This window comes from Carassius auratus, chromosome 34 (assembly GCF_003368295.1).
Source record: "Carassius auratus strain Wakin chromosome 34, ASM336829v1, whole genome shotgun sequence".
Classification (NCBI taxonomy): domain Eukaryota; kingdom Metazoa; phylum Chordata; class Actinopteri; order Cypriniformes; family Cyprinidae; genus Carassius; species Carassius auratus.
In genome coordinates this window covers 8,312,650-8,331,034 of record NC_039276.1, presented here as the reverse complement: position 1 = coordinate 8,331,034, position 18,385 = coordinate 8,312,650, and the positions used below count along the sequence as shown (strand labels likewise).

Sequence of the window (18,385 nt, the reverse complement as noted above, 5' to 3'; positions counted from 1 at the left end):
ATGTTTATTTTTGATGGAACTTTTTTCTTGTTTCTTCCCTGGTTTGTTCAAACACTATTAACAACATAACTAAAATGCAACATAATTGAGATACCAAATTGTAGAACAAAATTTGCATCAGTAGTGCACCTAAAATGGCTCTGTAGACAACTTCATATCTGCAGCATTTTGGTTTTGGAACAGAATATGAATGGTTATGATTGTTTTCTCTCTTCTCTTATTTGAGTTTCAGACTATTTTTTCCAACTGCTCCAAGCACTTAGAATCTGTCCAGATTTATCTTGCATTTGGAAGTTATGTCAAATACCAGACAAACCAACTATATTACGTTGAATTTCAAGGACATTAAACGTTATGTCTAGATGGTGGAGATGCAGTTTAATTACTAATACTAGTAGAAAGGCTGGTCATCATTAGTTAATTGAATAAACTCATTAGAAACAAAGCAAAGGGGAGTTTCATTGAATGGGCTCTTTCCATGGGAAGAATGAAACTATCAAATGGATTTTAATGTTGAATGGATTTGAGTGAGTTAGGGGGTATATCTATTCCTAAGAAAGCTAACATGTTTAGATACCTCTCCCTAGCATTACACAGCTTAGGGGTGGAAAAAAATCAGAAGTGAAAAAATCAAGAGTAAAATCTGGCAAATAAATGTTCTGGCACTTGCGCCTGGGGTGTCAACATAAGATGGAAAAAAACTCCACCATCAGGAACATTCGTCTCTATCTGAACTCTAATGTGATTTAAAATAACTAAAAGGATTAAGAAGACCATTGCATAATCCAGATTTCAAAGTGGGGTGATTTGTAATGTTTTGCATCTAGTTCCTGTGCTTGTGTGCAGGTTTGAATCTTCTGCAGTGAGTGATTCCTTTCCAGAAGGCACTTAGAATGATTTTAGCTTTGCTTTGTTAAAAATATATAGAACGATAATATAAATAACAATGATAAATTTTTGCAAAATGTGATTAATGCAGAAAGTTTTATGCTCACGCTTTGATGCCAATGGCTTATTTAGTTTAAACTCAACTAGATTGGTCCATCTAACCAAAGTCCCAATTCATTGATCAAGATGTGACTCGTAAGTGAAAGACTGAAAGGAAACATTTATCTTTAAGAATGGGGAAATACCAAAAACTATGTGTCAAGGAATCTAAAATATGGTAATTCAGAATAAGGCATTGATATGTACTTTAAATATGCTATAACTGACAATATACTAGTAAAATGCACACTAATAATAAGCAACTAATTAGATTAGATTGAACTTTATTGTCATTATGCAGAGAACAAGTACAGAGCAGTAATATCAGTAATCAGTAGTGAGAATCAATAAATTTAAGTTTTACCCATATTTCAAATAAGCAATGAAATGCTTTCATAAATGTTTTTAATTTTTTATTTTTTTTTACTAACAAAGAAAAGGCATTAAATGGCATTATAAGCTCTATAGTATCTCAGCCCGACAATCAACAACCATTGCTCTCTTGAATACTTTCCTTTGGCCGCCATTTTAGCCATTGCTTTGACCCATGACATTGCTTTCTCTCCAGCAAAAGTGGCCATTATTGAGCTTGCCCTCTACACAAAGCAAATTAAACAGACCCTCATATCACTCAGTCATTGGATGTCTGTTTCTGCTGATCACATGGAGGGTGAGGGGTTACCTGTCAGGGATAGCTGAAGTGACAAAAGTCTTTTTCGCTGACAGGCTTCATCATGGGTCTTTTTTTGCTGCTATTTTAGATCCACTTTGGAAGCTAGAAGCATTTGTGCAGTATATTTTATAATAAGTCTTATTAATTTTGCTTATAGGGGAAACCAGTTTTTGCAGAAATTAACACGTTGAAAATGAATAGGCTAAAATGAGCTTGAAAATGGTTTTATTACATTTATTGTAGAAATGTTTTAAGTTAGCCAGCATCTTTGAAGATGTGCTGTCAAAATACTTACTAACCTTCACACAAATGTACTAACCTTTTAAAATGATACCATAAATCATTACTAGTCACCAAATTTTTATTGTTAATGTGTAGCACTACTTTTAAGGAAGAACATTGTGGTTGGGGGGCTCTGATCATTTCAGAGTTAATAATGAATGTTTGGAATAATGAATGTTTAGAATGGACTATTGTCAGAGCGGATTCCACAAAAAGAATCTTATTCTGTTACTGTTCTTTTAAATATTACAAATGGAAGTTTGGAAGCGTTCCCAGATGTCACATTTGTAAATAATGCATGTAAACTTGGAAAGCAAAACAATGGTGAAGCATTTGCTGAAGGAAAAGACAAGTTGGCTACTGACACTAGTAGAAAAGGATATATATTTCCTTTACAGTGTGTAGTTTCATCCACACATCTAAGGATTCCAAGAAGATTTCAGAACCCTTCCATTGGCCTTAATGAGTACACCATATAGCACCTTGGCTGTTACAATTGCTTGCATAGTTTGAATGCAGAAGCATTCAAAGGCACAAAAGACATATTGCAGGAAATTGGAAGTTGAATTTGAATGAATATGGAATGGAAGTTTGTGAGTTTCAGCATTGTCTAACTAATGTATAGGATTTGAAAATATTGGATTAATAAATTTTGTCATAAACGAGTATATTGAAGATATGTGTGTACAAAAAAAAAAAAAAAAAATCTCAGTGAAATCACTGTCTTACTAATTAGATTGTAAGAGTAGACTGATTGGCATAAAAGGAAGGAAGCGCTTCCAATTATTGTGTTCTTGTTAGCAATGGTTACCTTCGAAGAAACATGTGCAGCCACCCTCGCTTTGCATCAAAATGGCCTCACATGCAAGGACATTGCTACAAAAAAAATTGCGCCTGAAAGAATAATTTATCGGATCATGAAAAACTTCAAGAAGAGAGGTTTGACTGCAGTGAAGAAGTCTTCAGGACATCCCAGTGTAGTGAATTAGCTCAAAAATGGAAATTGTTATTATTAATCATAATTAGTTATACGTAATTAGAAATATTTAGATCTGCTGTAAGTATTTACTTGACCTCTCAGTGTCAACTGTCTGTCAATTCTAAGAACGTTACTTTCCTGTTTAAGGAAAATAACTTCCTTACTGTACAATACTACTCCGAGCATGTAGCTAAAATCTGCATGATTAGGGACTTCAGTTATGAGAAAACAATGAACAACCTCAAGTGTGATATAAGTAAGACTTTATTAACTATATAAACACTTAACCTAGTGTAGCATACACACACATACAGCTGGCATAGGAAAAAAGGGCTTAAGCAGTAAAGAGAAGAGAAATAAATACATGAAGCTATGGTACAATTTGATATTCATCAGATCTACAGCCTTAAGGAAACATCAGTTTCTAAGTTCAAACACACCTTTGTAAAAGGTGCACATGATACTTAATGTTTCAATTGATAAGATCAATTGATCTGGTCATCAGTGATCTATAGGGGGATGATGTCACACCCCCTTTGAGTGAGCCAATGAGGAATGGTATGTTTTGGAGGGAAGTTTTACATTTCTTTGTTTCTAGTATGGTGTCTTGCATATGAAATTAGATTGGGGGTTCATGAGAAGAATCTTTAAGATTCTTATAAAACTAATGTGTTGGATGGGTCATGAATAGATGTGTTGGATAGATCATGAAAATACAAACTCATAGATACCAAAGGTCATATAGATGAGGTTATATTAACTAGTGATCCATCATAAGAATGTATAAAACAAATACAATACACAAAACACAATATACAAGAACAGTAACAGCATACACAATGCCCTAAAGCATTTTCAACCTGTGGACTGCAAATTAATATTAAAATATAATTAAATAACAACAAAAAAATATATTAAACTGTAACTATACTTTCACTCTTCGAGCTCGCTGATTGGATAAACCGCCAGTTTATGTTAGATATTTTTGCTGCATATGCTACAGAACAACAGCAGTTGTGCCAAGCGATGACAGTTATTTTCTGTTCATTGCCAGTTCATTCAATAAAGACAGTAAACAATCTAGCTTCTGAGTACTAAATTATTAACCCAACAATAGTGGGGTCAGTTAATTTTTTTGCAGTGGGCTGCGCAAACATATGTGTGTGGTTGTGTGGGCCGCGAGTTGAAAAAGGTTGGGAACCACTGCCCTAAAGTATATGTGAATTAATTCAAAGAAAGATTTTTCTATGAATTAATTAGAGAATATTCTCTTTTTATGTGCATTATGTGTCTGTTTTCGAGAGACTTGAGTTAAGAGTTGCTTAGCCACATTCCGGGGGACACAATAAACCTATTTATCACATAGTGTGTCTTTGGTTTCTATGGAACCAGATGCCCAAACGCCAAACGTTATACCAGAATGTCCAGCAGTTGCCAGGACTGTCTCCTCCTGAGGAGTCAGCTACAGGATCATGTCACCACCAGAACAGAACTTAGGAATGGCAGCAGGTTGGTGTTAGAGCATCTGCACGCACAGTGTGCCCAAGACTTTTGGAAAATGGCCTGTTGTCAAGAAGGGCAGCAAAGAAGCCACTTCTCTCCCAAAAAACTTTAAGGACAGACTGAAATTCTGCAGGAAGTACAAGAGTTGGACAGCAGAAGACTTCTGCAAGTTATTTTCTCTAATGAAGCTCCCTTCCGACTGGGACATCTGGAATATCGATTGTTCACAGAAGAAAAGGTGAATGCTACCATGCGTCCTGTGTTGTGCCAATAGTGAAGCATCCTGAGACCATCCATGTGCAATTTGGTTATGATCCGTGCATTTTCCAGCATGATGGAGCAACATGTCACAAAGCAAGAGTGATAAAGAAGTGGCTCGAAGATCATTAAATTGAGATTTTGGATACATGGCCAGGCAACTCCCCGAATCTCAATCCCATAGAGAACCTGTGGTCAGTCACAAAAGGCAAGTGGACAAGAAGCTCACAAACTCAGAGAACTAATAAGACAAGAATAGATCACAATTAGTCAGAATTTGGACCAGAAACTAATATTTATATTTTTGTATTGTATAATTGTATTTATTTACATCCTTTTAATTACTCTTCTCATCTATCAAATAATAAATAAGCCACTAATATGTATAGTACCTCTAATTTATGCACAAAGATTTATGGCATTTCATAATTCACTCATATTTCAAAAACAGCAATGCTGTGTCTCTGACTGTTGTGTTCTTTGAGTATCAATGTAATCTTCTGTGGTGTGAATGCATTAACGGATATGTTTGCCAACATAATGAATTAATTACATTTCAAAGCTCTTCAAGTGTCATTCAGTTAAGAATCATTTTTTAGTAAAGCTCCACCTCTCTGACAATGGAACTAAATTTCTTCACATGCATCTGCTGTAGCTGTATGTATAAGAAGCTACATTTGCAATTATGTGTCAGAATTATGATGAATTGGTGGGTCTGGAAACTATCAATTTTAACAATGTGTTGCTAACAACCTTGTTAACTGGCTGCATGAATAAGGTCACATGTCCAATAACAAGAGCAGCCACTAAGATGCACTGTAATTAGTTACCATTTATTGCAAATAGACTTTTTGAATTTATACCTCATCATTGCATGTTTTTTAAATACTTTTCTAGTATGACTGACAGAATCTTTGTCTTCATGAATTTGAATCTTCGAAAATTTCAGTAGCAGCTGTCCTAAAATAGTCCAGTTTTGTCTTCCCACAGGGTGTTAAAGATGGATAATTTGAAATTGGCTGTTGTGCGAGTGTTCATGGTGTGTGGAAATCAAAAGCTAGCGGGATCAATACTGAGCCCTGAGGTTCAAGATTGTGTGAAATCAATTCAGCCAATTGCCATTCACCATGACAGAGCCTTTATGACCCCTAACCCTCACATGCTCCATATGTGCACTGTTTTGATGCATCATGCTTATGCATATGGCAGTCGTATCTTAATGCTACTTCCTATCTCACTTTATTTCCTTTATAGTTGATGCCAGGTCAAACTTTACTGCTCTCCAGAGGTCTTCCACAGCAGATACTTTTTCCCGCAGAAGCAGATATAGCTAATTGATTGAATCATTTGCAGCATCAGATGTGCCATCCCCTTATTCCGCTCTCACACATTTTATAAAGCTTTTTTTTTAAAGTGATCGATTGACATGATGGATTAAAATGAAGCATTCAGGCCTCATTTTGCTCTTCCACCTGTCTAACCAGACCCAAATAACAGTAAAGCTAATATTGATTCTGTTGAAAAAAAAAAAAAAAAACACTCATCGCTTTGTTGTCCCACTTAATGGTTGTGTCAAAACATGACCTCAGGACATATATTTTAAGAGCTCTTTAAATGGTTTTAATCTTTTGTCAATAGTTGTAAGCTGTTATCATATTTAAAACAGATGATGTTTTATAAAAAAAAATTATGTCAATAAGCTTTGGATAAATTGTTTTTTTAATAGTTTGCATTTTGTAGCCTTCGCACTCACATGTAGCTGTTTCTGGAGGTTATATATATAGGTTTCTTTTTCTCTTTTTTTTCAGACTACAAAACAAACTTGGTTTTCCTTTTCACATTGTCCTTTTCTTTTGCACAAAACATGTCAATGAGATCCTATAAAGCACTTTAGGTGATGACAAATAGAAACCAAGCTTTAGTCCCATGGGAAGAAAACTTCTCACACTCAGCCCTGTGTAATGATTCTTTAGTTCATTCATAATTCTCTTATCTCATTGAGCTCCTAGACCTGCAGCAAGGACTGTAGCATCCCAGCTCTTGCTAGGAAATCAAGGGCTTCATAATTTAAAAACGTGTTCTTTTTTTCCCCCTTCCTAGTTTAGCTAAGCATTTTTGGATTTAAAAGTGACTGAATTTGCTCTAGTTTTTATATAGTCTTGTAAAAGGTGGAGAAAAGCCTTAGTTTAAATACATGCCAGTGGATGAAGCGTTTATGTTAATTGTCCCTGCGGCAAAAGCAAACATCTCTAAAGTCCCTGGAGAATGGCAGGGTCTGTTGATAATTGTGGTGTCCTGGGTTTATGCAGATTAGCTAAGAGAGTTTTTCTCCATTAGGACTGTGAATCCAAATAATGACATACATATGGAAAGATGTAACTTGTTCTGAATTGTTAGAGTTTTAACCTCCTGCGTGGCCCCTGGGGATAAACCCCTTCTGTACTGTACACTTGAGAGTGCCAAAAGCAGTTTAATTCAGGAAATTCACAACCGCCCACATTAAACTGTATCATTTCAAATGATCTCAGCATATGGAGCAACACTTTATAAGATTAGCCCATTCAGCTGTACTCATCACCACCCACATGCATAGTAATGATTACATACATATTAACTTTACCCAAAACATCAGTAATAGCCCATTATTTTTGACCTCAGATACGTGATCATTAGCAGCTGAAGGCTCCAACTTGATATTGTTATGCTAACTTTCCATTTAGATCTGACGTGCGCTTCCCTGATTTTAGTGGAATGAAACTAATCAGATATTCCGGAGGAGGTTTCCTGCTGCATGAACCCGCTGATTTCATCGGCAGATAAACTGCAAAAGCTGTATATCAGAAGAGTTTGGGCATCTTAATCACAGCCCCCTTCTGCTGCTTCCCACGGAGCGGGAATCTCCTACTGGAAATAACAGTCCAAAATAGATTTTTTTAAGTATTTTTAAAAGTATTTTTTTAAATGCACATTTGAGTAAAACACCCTTATCTCTTTCTTAACAATGGGTAATAAGGATTTTAAGGAACTTGAAAAAAAAAAACATGTTTTAATTGTGCAAATTAAAACAAGACACATCTATCTTGAGGTGTATGTCCGAGTGCTCTTTATGTTATCAGAGCTTCGGAGGCAATCTTTCTCAACTGTGATGAAACAATGATATCGAGAGAACCCTTCATGTCTTCCTCAGGAGTTGTTTAGGGAAACTTGACTGGTGGTTCACCTCATGGAGTGACTGAGATACTACCTTGAGCAGAGAAAGGAGATTTTGCACAGTTCTGATGTTTGATGAATACAATATACCAGAGGTCACCCGAGATGCAAATGGGGTCATGAGAGTTTTATATGAACTGTGGCTGAATGGTCAAAAAAATAAGAGGCTAGTGCAGTCGTTTTGAATATGGTGCTTAAAATATGATGTTAAATGTAGGTTATAATGGATGTAAAGGTGACCTGGATGCAAAGACGAACTCCATGTGTCAAACACACAGCCTTAAAGCTGCAGTCGGTAACTTTTGACACTCTAGCGGTTAATAAACAGAACTGCTTGCGTCTTGCGGAAGAACATTGTAGCCGGAACTACTTCTCTCTGTTTATGTCAATGAAGAATCACAAAGGTACTGGGTTACTCCGCCGCGGTATCCCCGAAGCAATCTAAAATAGTCTGAATATAAACACTTATTATAGATGTACCTATTGAATCAGGACAGGCTAAAAACACGGTTTGGAAAATGGATTCATGGTGTACTCGCTTATTATATACATTTTGTAAATCTTGAACACAAAAAAAAGTTACGGACTGCAGCTCTGATTGGTTGTTTCTTACCGGGAGCGGATGAATTTCTGCATATGGCAATAGGACCACTGGGAGGAGCCAGAGGAGCTTGATTTTTTCACGGATTATCTATCTCATATTCTACTGTCAGGACATAATGACAGGTTTCACAAATACATTTTTACAAAAGTTACCTACTTCAGCTTTAAAAGATTAATATGCAAATATGCAAGTGTCACTAACTGAGCGTCTTAAACTGCTGACACTTTCTGTATCTATTTTCACAGTTGTTTTCAGTGCTCTTGTTCAGTAAGTAATGAAGAAAAATCTGAATAGCAAAATGTGTTGTTTTTCTTAAGGATGCCACCACTTAGACATGTGTAGCTTAATTCTTTTAGACAGATGCAGTGTTAAGTCACAAAATGTTTCAGACATGTTTAAAAGGTTTAGCAGTATAGCTTCTGACACATCTACTTTTATATTTGCACTGTATACGTAATCCTGAAAAAGCACACAAGCACGTAGTCGCCTATGATGCATCATGAGTTTAAATCTATCTGATGTGTACAGAGATTCATATTATGCCTTTATTTGCACCATGCAACATCACGAAAGGAAGAATATCTTTTGAGGACTGTACATTTAAATGCTCATGAATAATTAATTGTTTACAAGGTAGATCATACCAAGCAGTCTGTTTCTCTGGCGATGGATGTTAAAAATCTAACTGTGTTGCCTTTGATAATTTGTTGACATGCCCCCGCTGTTGTTTCGAAAATAAAAATGACCTCACTGGAAAAGTGAAGGTCAGGGAGAGCTTAATGAAGGCCCTGTTGTCCTTTCCCATTGATTTCTCCGCTAGCTTGGCTACACACAGTCCAACTGGCTCAGAGTTGCCATAGTAAAGGTCTTTTGGCAGAGGATGTGTTTCCTGGATGGAGTGCCTTGTGGAATTTGTAAATATGCTGCACCTTCGAGCATTATTATCCCCCAACCCCCCAGTTCAGCAAGCCACACATCGGCATAAACTGGAGCCTTAAGCGTGGTCTCCATGATCCACATTTGATGTGCATTTTTCAGTGGATACGCAGATCAATATGACTAAAAATTGAAGCAGAACAAATAGTTTGGCTTATGCACTGACATTCACTGGTGTTATATGGGTGAATCTTTCTGCCGAATGACATTCTCAAGACATTTATGTTATAGGTGTCAGGTGACATTAATGTTAATCACGGTTTTCTGATCAAAACTGAGGCAGCTGACATTTAGATCAAAATACCATGTTGTATATGTCAAGGTGAGAATTAAACAGTTCATTGGCCGTTTTGGGTTGTAAAGCTCAAAAACATGAGCGCACAACAATCGAGTGTGTTTGTGTTGGGCACAAGGTTTAGCATGCAGAATTTTTATCCTTTCACAAGTGTCAGAGAAGCATTATATGGATCATATCTAATCTCAGAGGATTTTCACAGCCTTAGAGTGACTTATAACAAGATTTCCTGTGAAATCCAACTAGGAGAATGTCACATTTCTCTGTACACTGACCTCAACATGAAAATGGCACTTTACTTCCATGACCTAATACATTTTTTGGTGAAAGTTAGGTTTATTATGTGCTGTTGGTGCAGTTCTTTTCTCTCAGCTTGATTTAAGATGACAGCAAAGTTCTCAGTGGCTCAGCAGACTTTCTTGAATTTGGAAATTGTGAGATTGCGTGCCACGGTAGGGTTGTCAAGGTAAGGTAACGGTCTTGGGTGTGTTGCATGACAGCGAACAGTTGGAAAGATAATGAGACTGAAGTGCCTTGAACAGCTGTTGAGCACCCAGTTAAGGTTTAAATTAAATGCAAGGTGATTAATTTTTGAGGGTTATACTGGAGCATAATTGATTCAGGCTCATTAATGGGGCTCACAATTTTACTGTAGGTAAGTCAATTCAAACAGATGTTTTGTTCTTTTGTTTTCTCTTACAGGTTTTTATTTTATTTTATCTTATTATTATTTATTTTTTTACGTACACTTGCAGTATCGGAAAAATACATTAAGCATTACCTTTTACCCAACATATATATTTTCAGATTTATCTAGATTTCTTTCTTGATGGCTTACATTATGCAATATATTTTGTCATTTGAAGGTTTAAACAAAATATATTTTCAATTTGAAGAATATATTTTCTTTAAGTCATGCTTTTTGTAACACATGTAGCATATATTTAAAATGTATTATGGGCAAAAAGTAAAAATAAAATTAGGCAGTATGGTTTGTGAAGATGCTTGGACAGTTTGTGCTTGAATATTTGCATTGAACAACATCTTGGAGATTAACTGAGCTTACTCTGTGGCTTAGGAGCCTAGTGACAAACAACTATTCTCCTTGACAGACTGATCAAACAAGATTGGCAGAGCTTCCATCCGGAAGCCAATGCTTCTATTCACTGGCTCCCTGTAACAGTTTTGCGTATCAGAGCTGACGAAATCACAAAGGCTGAGGAGCTTTAATGAGCCAAAGTTCTTTGCTCATTGAGGTGGCAGCTTGTGTCAGAAATGAAGCTCATAATAGCATGCCAGTCCAAGCTCCACTGAAAATGTCCTACTGTTATGGTAATGGGTTACTGCTACCTCGTCAAACAGTTGGGGCCATTATGCTCAGTTATTTTTATCTTCCTTCTTTGTGTCGGTTTGAAATTATCTCTGAATGACCGCAACATTTAGCAGTTCAGTGTAGCATTTCCTCCTTTCAGATGTAAATTCCATTTTTACCTCAGAAAACAAATAATGCAAGAATTTATTCCTTACCAGGCTGGAAGTGTTTTGTGCATTTTTTCTTTCTGTGCATTTTCAACTGTCTGTGGAGAATCTATTGAAACAGAGCTGTGGAAGCATCAAACACTCGAGTAAAGAAGTGAAGGAGGTAAAAGGGAAGGTAAAGTGGCATCACTGGTCATTCCAATAATTCAAATTGGGTTGTGCTTTTAAGGGCATCTCGACAAGAAAGCAGGTACACATCAGCGGACAGATGCCGCTTCTGGGTTCTGAAGTGGTCTCTGTTATGGTTTCTGCTGCTTGCAAAAGAAACTATTCTCAGGTAAAAGAGATGTTTTTAAATGCAAACCAAGTCAACTGCAAAGATAAAAAATGCCTTCAGACTGGACTCAGGAGATCTTTTATCGGGAGACTTAACCAAACCTTTCCTCTCCTTGACTTTTTTTACTTCCAGTTGAATTTGAATCAGGGGATAGTTTTTATTTATTTATATATTTTTTTATTTATTATTTTTTTTACTAAGGCCAGTCACACTAGCTAAAAACTCTGGCTTGAAATCCGTTTCAATAACCACTCATCCAAAAATATAGACACGTCTTTTTTAAAGCCACTACAACAATCAAATCACCATCACTATTCATTCAGAGCAGCAGAATTGCAGTTGCTTTTGTTAGTAAGAATGAAGGACAGAGGGCAGCCATCATCATATTCCCTGTAATTGCTTTTTGACTGATGTGCAGCTGCCATTGAATTGAATCATGCCAGATTACCAGCCGAGTTTCAGGGCCACTGTGGCTCTAAAGAAAGTGAATCAATTGTAGGAGAGCCCAGGTCTCGAACAATTTGCCAGATCCATCCTTTCCCATAGAACTTATCTTCAGTCATGCTAGAGAGAAATGCATCCTGCCTTTCATCGGAAGATGTGCAAAAACTTTTTTTGGATATTAAAATTATGTAGGATGAACACGTTTATCTGAATCATTTATTCAGATTTATGTCATTTCAAACCTGTTTGACTTTATTTCGAAGGACGCTGTGTTCCAAACAACATTAAACCCATTTGATTTTCACTGTTTGGACATAAAATGACACTGCCACTTTTTAAAGAATCTTCTGCGTTCCACAAAAAAAAAGAAAAAAAAAAAGAATGTCATGCAGGTTTGCAATGACACGAAGGTGAGTTAATGCACTTAGATAATGAATAAAATGGTCATCTTCTTTAAAAGAAAAGCATTCCAATATAGATCTTAGATTTAGTATGACCAGAACTGTAACAAGGGAGTATTCCTTGGCATTTACTGTACAGTAGCAGTGAGCTTCAGTTGTAGTATGTGGAGATTTATTCTATATATAAGTTTCAAAATCGACCACGATCAAAGCATTACCCAAAGAGGTGTAGTGAGAAGCACTGTTCATATACAGTAGGTTGTGGCCTAATTTTGAGGCCTGCAGCTTGAAAGAGACAGAGACTGAGAAATACAGAGACCAGGAGCAAGATGAAACCGTTTGACATTTATAATTCTGTCCCTTGATAGTGAATTTGCTTGGCGGGGGTTGTGTGCGTGTGTGTGTGTGTGTGTTTGTGTGTGAGAGAGTGTGAAGTAATGTGGAGGTACTGGTGGGGCATAGCAAGGACAGAGAGCAGTGGTGCATAGAATTATCACTTGCAGTCCTGCCTCAACATTTTGGATCATAATCATTTTGATATGTTCATAAATCATGTAGCTTGGGAAATCAGGAATTTAGAAGTGAAATGTGTGGCCCAGTTCTGAGTGATGTGATTCTCACAGCTGCTTCTTTTCTTGTAAATATTGTTGGATATCACTGGGAGGCTTTTGTACTAACAAAAGAGAATGGGAAAAGTTATCCTGTGATGTTTCTGCAACTGAATTTGCCTTTAATACTGATTATTCTTGCCTGGCTGTACAGTGAAATTAATTGTCATCATATTCATGTCACTGATGAATCATTGTGAGTTAATGCATTTCACATGTACTTATTGTACTAATCCTTATATTGATTACATAATCATGTAATTTAGACATTTAATTACTGTACTGCGCCTCATTCCATACTCCATCTCTGTCTCCACCCCACTTTCTCATTAGAGCCCATTTTCTGTGACGTTGGAGAGTTACTATGCGGTGACCAGCTGACCTGTGTGTCCGAGAGCTGGCTTTGTGATGGGGAACCAGACTGTCCAGATGGTTCTGATGAGGTTCTGGACAAATGTAAGTAACCATTACATCAACCCACAATGCCAGAAAACATCTCTGCATTCCCATATCTCCATGCACCAAAAAACCAGCATCAACCTGCACCATTGTTCCTCACCTTGTTTAATTTCAGATAGCACTTTACATACCAAGTGTGGGGAATTATATTAATGAAAAGATCAATCAGTTAAAGGTAAATCTGTGTGCACAGTTGCTTAGATGCAGGACATTTTTAGACACACTTAATTTATTGCATATTCCAGGCACAGTGGGTCAACAATTCTCACCACTGGTATTCTATTATCATTTAGATTAATCATGTTCACTCGGTTTTATTTATAATTCCATAGAATGGATTCTAGGCATATTTATCATGGGAATTTCAATGCATTTCAAACAGCTTTCCACAACAAAATGTGCAGTGGAATTTAATGTGTTTGTAAGCCAACACAGACTACTATCGCATGAATGTACTAACAACACTCCACTGGCATGGGTAAATGTATTCATGTGTTTGTGCATGTTGAGCACCCTACGGTTACTGTGTTCCTTACGATAGGGGAGTAAAATCAGTGAATAAGCTGTGCTGCCCCTTTAATCTAGGAAGCTGTGCACAATTTTTTATCATGTAATGTGTATATCTATGTATTTAGACAGGTCTGAAGGATGCACATAAAAAAGTAAAAAAAATATTTTATGTCAAATCTAAATTATCCAGGTCTAAAATTTATATTTTTGCCAACATTAAACCATGCTACAAACATGTACATAGTTCGGCTAAACATTATCTTAAGTAAAAAGTGACAAAGCTTACTCCACTCTTTGCTCTAACTGCTTTAATTTATCCTCACTTTTTTATTTTAAATTTATTAATTTTGACTCTTCATAGAGAAAGGACTACAGGTCCCACTTTATATTGGGTGGCCTTAACTGCTGTGTACTTACATAAAAAAATAAGTACAATGTACTTATTGTGTTCATATTGTATTGTAAAACACTTTTGCTGCTATTGAGGTGAGATGGGGTAAGATTAGGGAGAGGGTTGGAGGTATGTGTAAGTTTAAGGGTGGGTTAAGGTGTAAAGTATGGGTCAACAATGTAATTATAAATGTAATTACAGAAATTAAATACAGATGTAATTACATGTAGTTTTTTTTATATATATATATAAGTACAATGTAAAAACATGTATGTACACAATAAGTACATTGTACTAAATTATTAATTAAAGTGTAAGTACATAATAGTTAAGGCCACTTAATATAAAGTGGGTCCGGACTACATTTGCCGCGTTTCCACCGAAATTACCCGGAACATTTGTACCAGGAACTTTTTTTACCAGGAACTTTTTTCCCCCCAGACCTGTTGCTTTCTGCATTTCCACCGCGGTGTGAAGTACCGGGTAGATTAGGCAAATAGACTGGTGACGTAGGTCTGCACGCGTTTCTCAATACAAAGTACAGCTGATAAAAAAAATAAAATAAAAGTACGCTGATTTTGGACGTGCATCATCGGTAGTTAGTTCAGACTTTATGCATTCGTATTGGGAGTGTGATGTCCTTGACTGCACAAGTCAGGTAAATCTATAAACAGCAGCGTACTTGATAACTTCAGTCAGCTCGTCTTGGCTACTGCAATTTTCCCCTCAGTATATTTACAATAAAACGAAATAGGATATAAAATACCACTGCCTCCTTTCGTTTTCATTTAAGCATAATAACAGCTGCAGAAATGTACTTAGTTCAGGGATATGTGTATATGCAGCCAACCAATGCTGCGTGAACTCAACCAATCAGCGTGTTTAGTGCCAAAGTCCCGCCCCCGAAAGTTCCGGAACTTTGAAAAAGTACCACCTCGCCAGCAGGGACTTTCTGAGGGGCATTTTTTTACCCGGAACTTTATTTAGTTCCTAGTTCCTGCGGTGGAAACACACCAAGTACCAGGCCAGAGTCCCTAGTTCCTAGGTAAAGTTCCTGCGGTGGAAACAAGGCTATTTATTTAAAGTCATTGAGCTGGACACTGCACTGGCATCCTTATTCACTGGTTATTACTCATACCAATCTTCAAAATAATTGAAATTTATTGCTTTAAAGTTGATGAACACTGTTGTACTTGCCAAGTACATCTCTGCCTAATGTAACACACACATTGGGACTGTTTATATTATACTATGTCACTTGTAATATTCGTAAAGTAAGACTTGCTTGAGAACACCTTAAATGACTACTAGTTCTCATGTAAGTGAATCTAACGATAGAGTGATACTGCAGAAGCTGTCTCCATTTGCTTCATATTATTATGTTCAACTCTTAATCCTCTTAGATTTATAATAAGATTCACCTGGAGTGTTTTTAATTTCTGAGCCTATAGCTGCTACTTGATAGAGATTCACTTCTGAGTGCAGTTAAAGTTCTATTATGAACAAACAAACAAATAAACAACACAAGAGTCAAGACATCATGAGTGCAATATCCAAAACAGTGGTAGGAAAATTAGACAACAACAGGAAACAAATGGACTCGAACAACACAATGATCGGACAAAGACAGCGCAAACATGGTGAAAGTACACACACACACACACACACACATATATATATATATATATATATATATATATATATATATATATATATATATATATATATATATACGACCCACTAAAACAAACGAACAAACAAACAAACAATCAAACAAACAAATAAATGTGAGCTGTTGTGAGGTAAGCAAAGCGTATTCCTCTCAGCGCATCTTCTGAGGTAAATACAGGCTTATTCCTCAGCATCTTCTTTCAAAAAATGAAAAGTATCAGAGATTAACATGTTGCTGCTTTGTTTATGGTGATGTAGGTGTTTATTGTACATGTTGTGCGACTTACATGTAGATTTGTAATATTAATAGCGCGAAAACTGCGTTGGCATGATCTAATTAGAGATAATAAGAACAGAGGGGAAAACTGGATCTGTCATTGGTTTCATATGGATTACTTTATCACAGAAGAGTAGAGATGCCAAGCTTTCTTTATATATATTTCTCCTGTATGTGTGTAAATTATTTGTTGAGTTTCAGTTAATTTTAGTGACACGTTTCTGAAAGCAGCTTGTGGGGACAGTGAGGACTGAGAGCGCACCCTGTTTATTTTCTTTATTTTACAAAAGCACATTGCTTTGTTGTTATAATGACTATATACAAATAAAAGTAGACCCTTTGCCGTTTCAAACGATACCTTATTCCTTACTTAAGAGTAATTGTTATTTTAGTGGTCAACAATAAAATATAAGACCGGTGCGGGCTTCCACTCCAAGGGGTTAAGACTTTGGTTTTCATCAATATAGTTATTGTTTTTGCTGTTCCAGGGGATCAGAAGCCACTGGCGGATGTCCACATGTTTTTTTGTTGAAGAAATTGTAGAGGATGTGTCATCTATAACAAAAAGGTGGCCAAACATTTAAGATTGAGTGAATATTTGAATTAAATGTTTAGCCTGTAAGTGTAACAGCAGCAATTACCCTTTGGCTCCCTTTGCAGGTATTTGTAATAACATGTTATGTACATAAATTTAGTATAAGCCTAATATATATTTTTACCCTCTGATGTCTAGGGTTTTTTGAAAACAATAGATTGATTTAAATTTTCTAAGACCCTTTTTGTTTGTAAAAGTCATATGTGAGTAGGCATCAACTATCATGAATATTATTGTGATTTATACCTGATAAGGCAAGGACCCACGTAATGAGCTGCATAATAAGCCTTTCAGTCAGCTGTGTCACTGCGAGGGAAGTGTTGCAAGAATGAATGTAAGGACAAAATAAATGTATATAAATTTATGTTTTTAGTATATTTTGAATATATTTAATTAACCCACAGAATAATTTGAGATTCACTCTCGAGTGCAGTTAAACAGTTTATTAGGAACAATCAAATCTGACTTTCAAAATTGTTTTTTTATAATCAGTACTCCAGTCACACAATCCTTCAGAAATCTGTCTAATATTCAGATCTTTTACTCTAAGAGCTGAGAATTTTTTTTTTTCATTTTTTTTTTTATATAAATTGAAAGAACAGCATTGTAACATTTATCGTATTAATTGTTTTTATTTATCATCATGTGTGTGCTAAATAAATGTTTTAATTTCTATATATACTGACTCCAAGCTTTTGAATGGTATAGTGTACATGGACACACTTGGAGTAAGACTGGAGTAAGGATGCTGAAAATGTAGCTTTGATCACAGGAATAAATTAAATTGTAAAATATATTCAAATAGAAAGCAGTTATTTTAAATAGTAAAAAAATAAATAATTACTGGTATATTATTATTATTGAAAAAATATAAATGAACATCCCATAACTAGCATTTCCAAAGTGTATATTGTTTATGTGCTCTCAAATAAACTAATTGATAAACTACATTATTAACATTATTGTGATGGTCACTGATACTAGTAATACAGTAGAACATTTAGATTATGTGAATGAAACTTCATAATGTTTCACTTGATTATACATTTAGTCAGGAAAAAGTCCTACTAGTAAAACGTGTACACGTTATGTGAAACCTAATACAAGTATATGAATAATAATAATAAAAAAGACTTACCCATGTTTATGATCTCTGCAGGATTAAGCACTTCATTCATTCTTTTTTCTGAGCAAATCCAAAACTCAAATCCTGAGGTAATCCTCAGCGCATCTTCTCGGGTTGAATTATGTCTTATTCCTCTCAGCGCAAAGCAAACAGTAAAATAAAAAAATAAAAACCTGAAGAGCAGCCGCGCTGCTTTGTTTTCTGTGGTAAGGGCGAATACAACCCATGTGTTTCAAGTGTAACATTGTAATTTCAATAGCGAGTTCAGGTAGTGGGCGTGGTCGCATTAGATATAATGAAGGGAGACGTGAAAGACTGGACATCGCGTTGTTTTCATATGGATTATTTTATCACAGAATA

At 35.9% G+C, this 18,385-nt stretch overlaps 1 protein-coding gene across 5 annotated transcripts in view; it reads left to right on the top strand.

The window, feature by feature from the left end:
* The window catches only part of lrp1bb (low density lipoprotein receptor-related protein 1Bb), a 250,801-nt gene that overhangs the window by 50,100 nt on the left and 182,316 nt on the right, over positions 1-18,385 (top strand). For 4 of the 5 annotated variants that reach the window (XR_003277158.1, XM_026217734.1, XM_026217733.1 and 1 more), the window contains exon 2: positions 13,330-13,452. The exons of the other annotated variant lie outside the window; for it this stretch is intronic. Coding sequence is in view for 3 of the 4 variants with exons in the window: in XM_026217734.1 (XP_026073519.1) it covers positions 13,330-13,452 (123 nt within the window). In the remaining variant the exon portion in view is untranslated. The remainder of the gene's footprint in view (positions 1-13,329; positions 13,453-18,385) is intronic. 5 annotated transcript variants of the gene reach the window in all.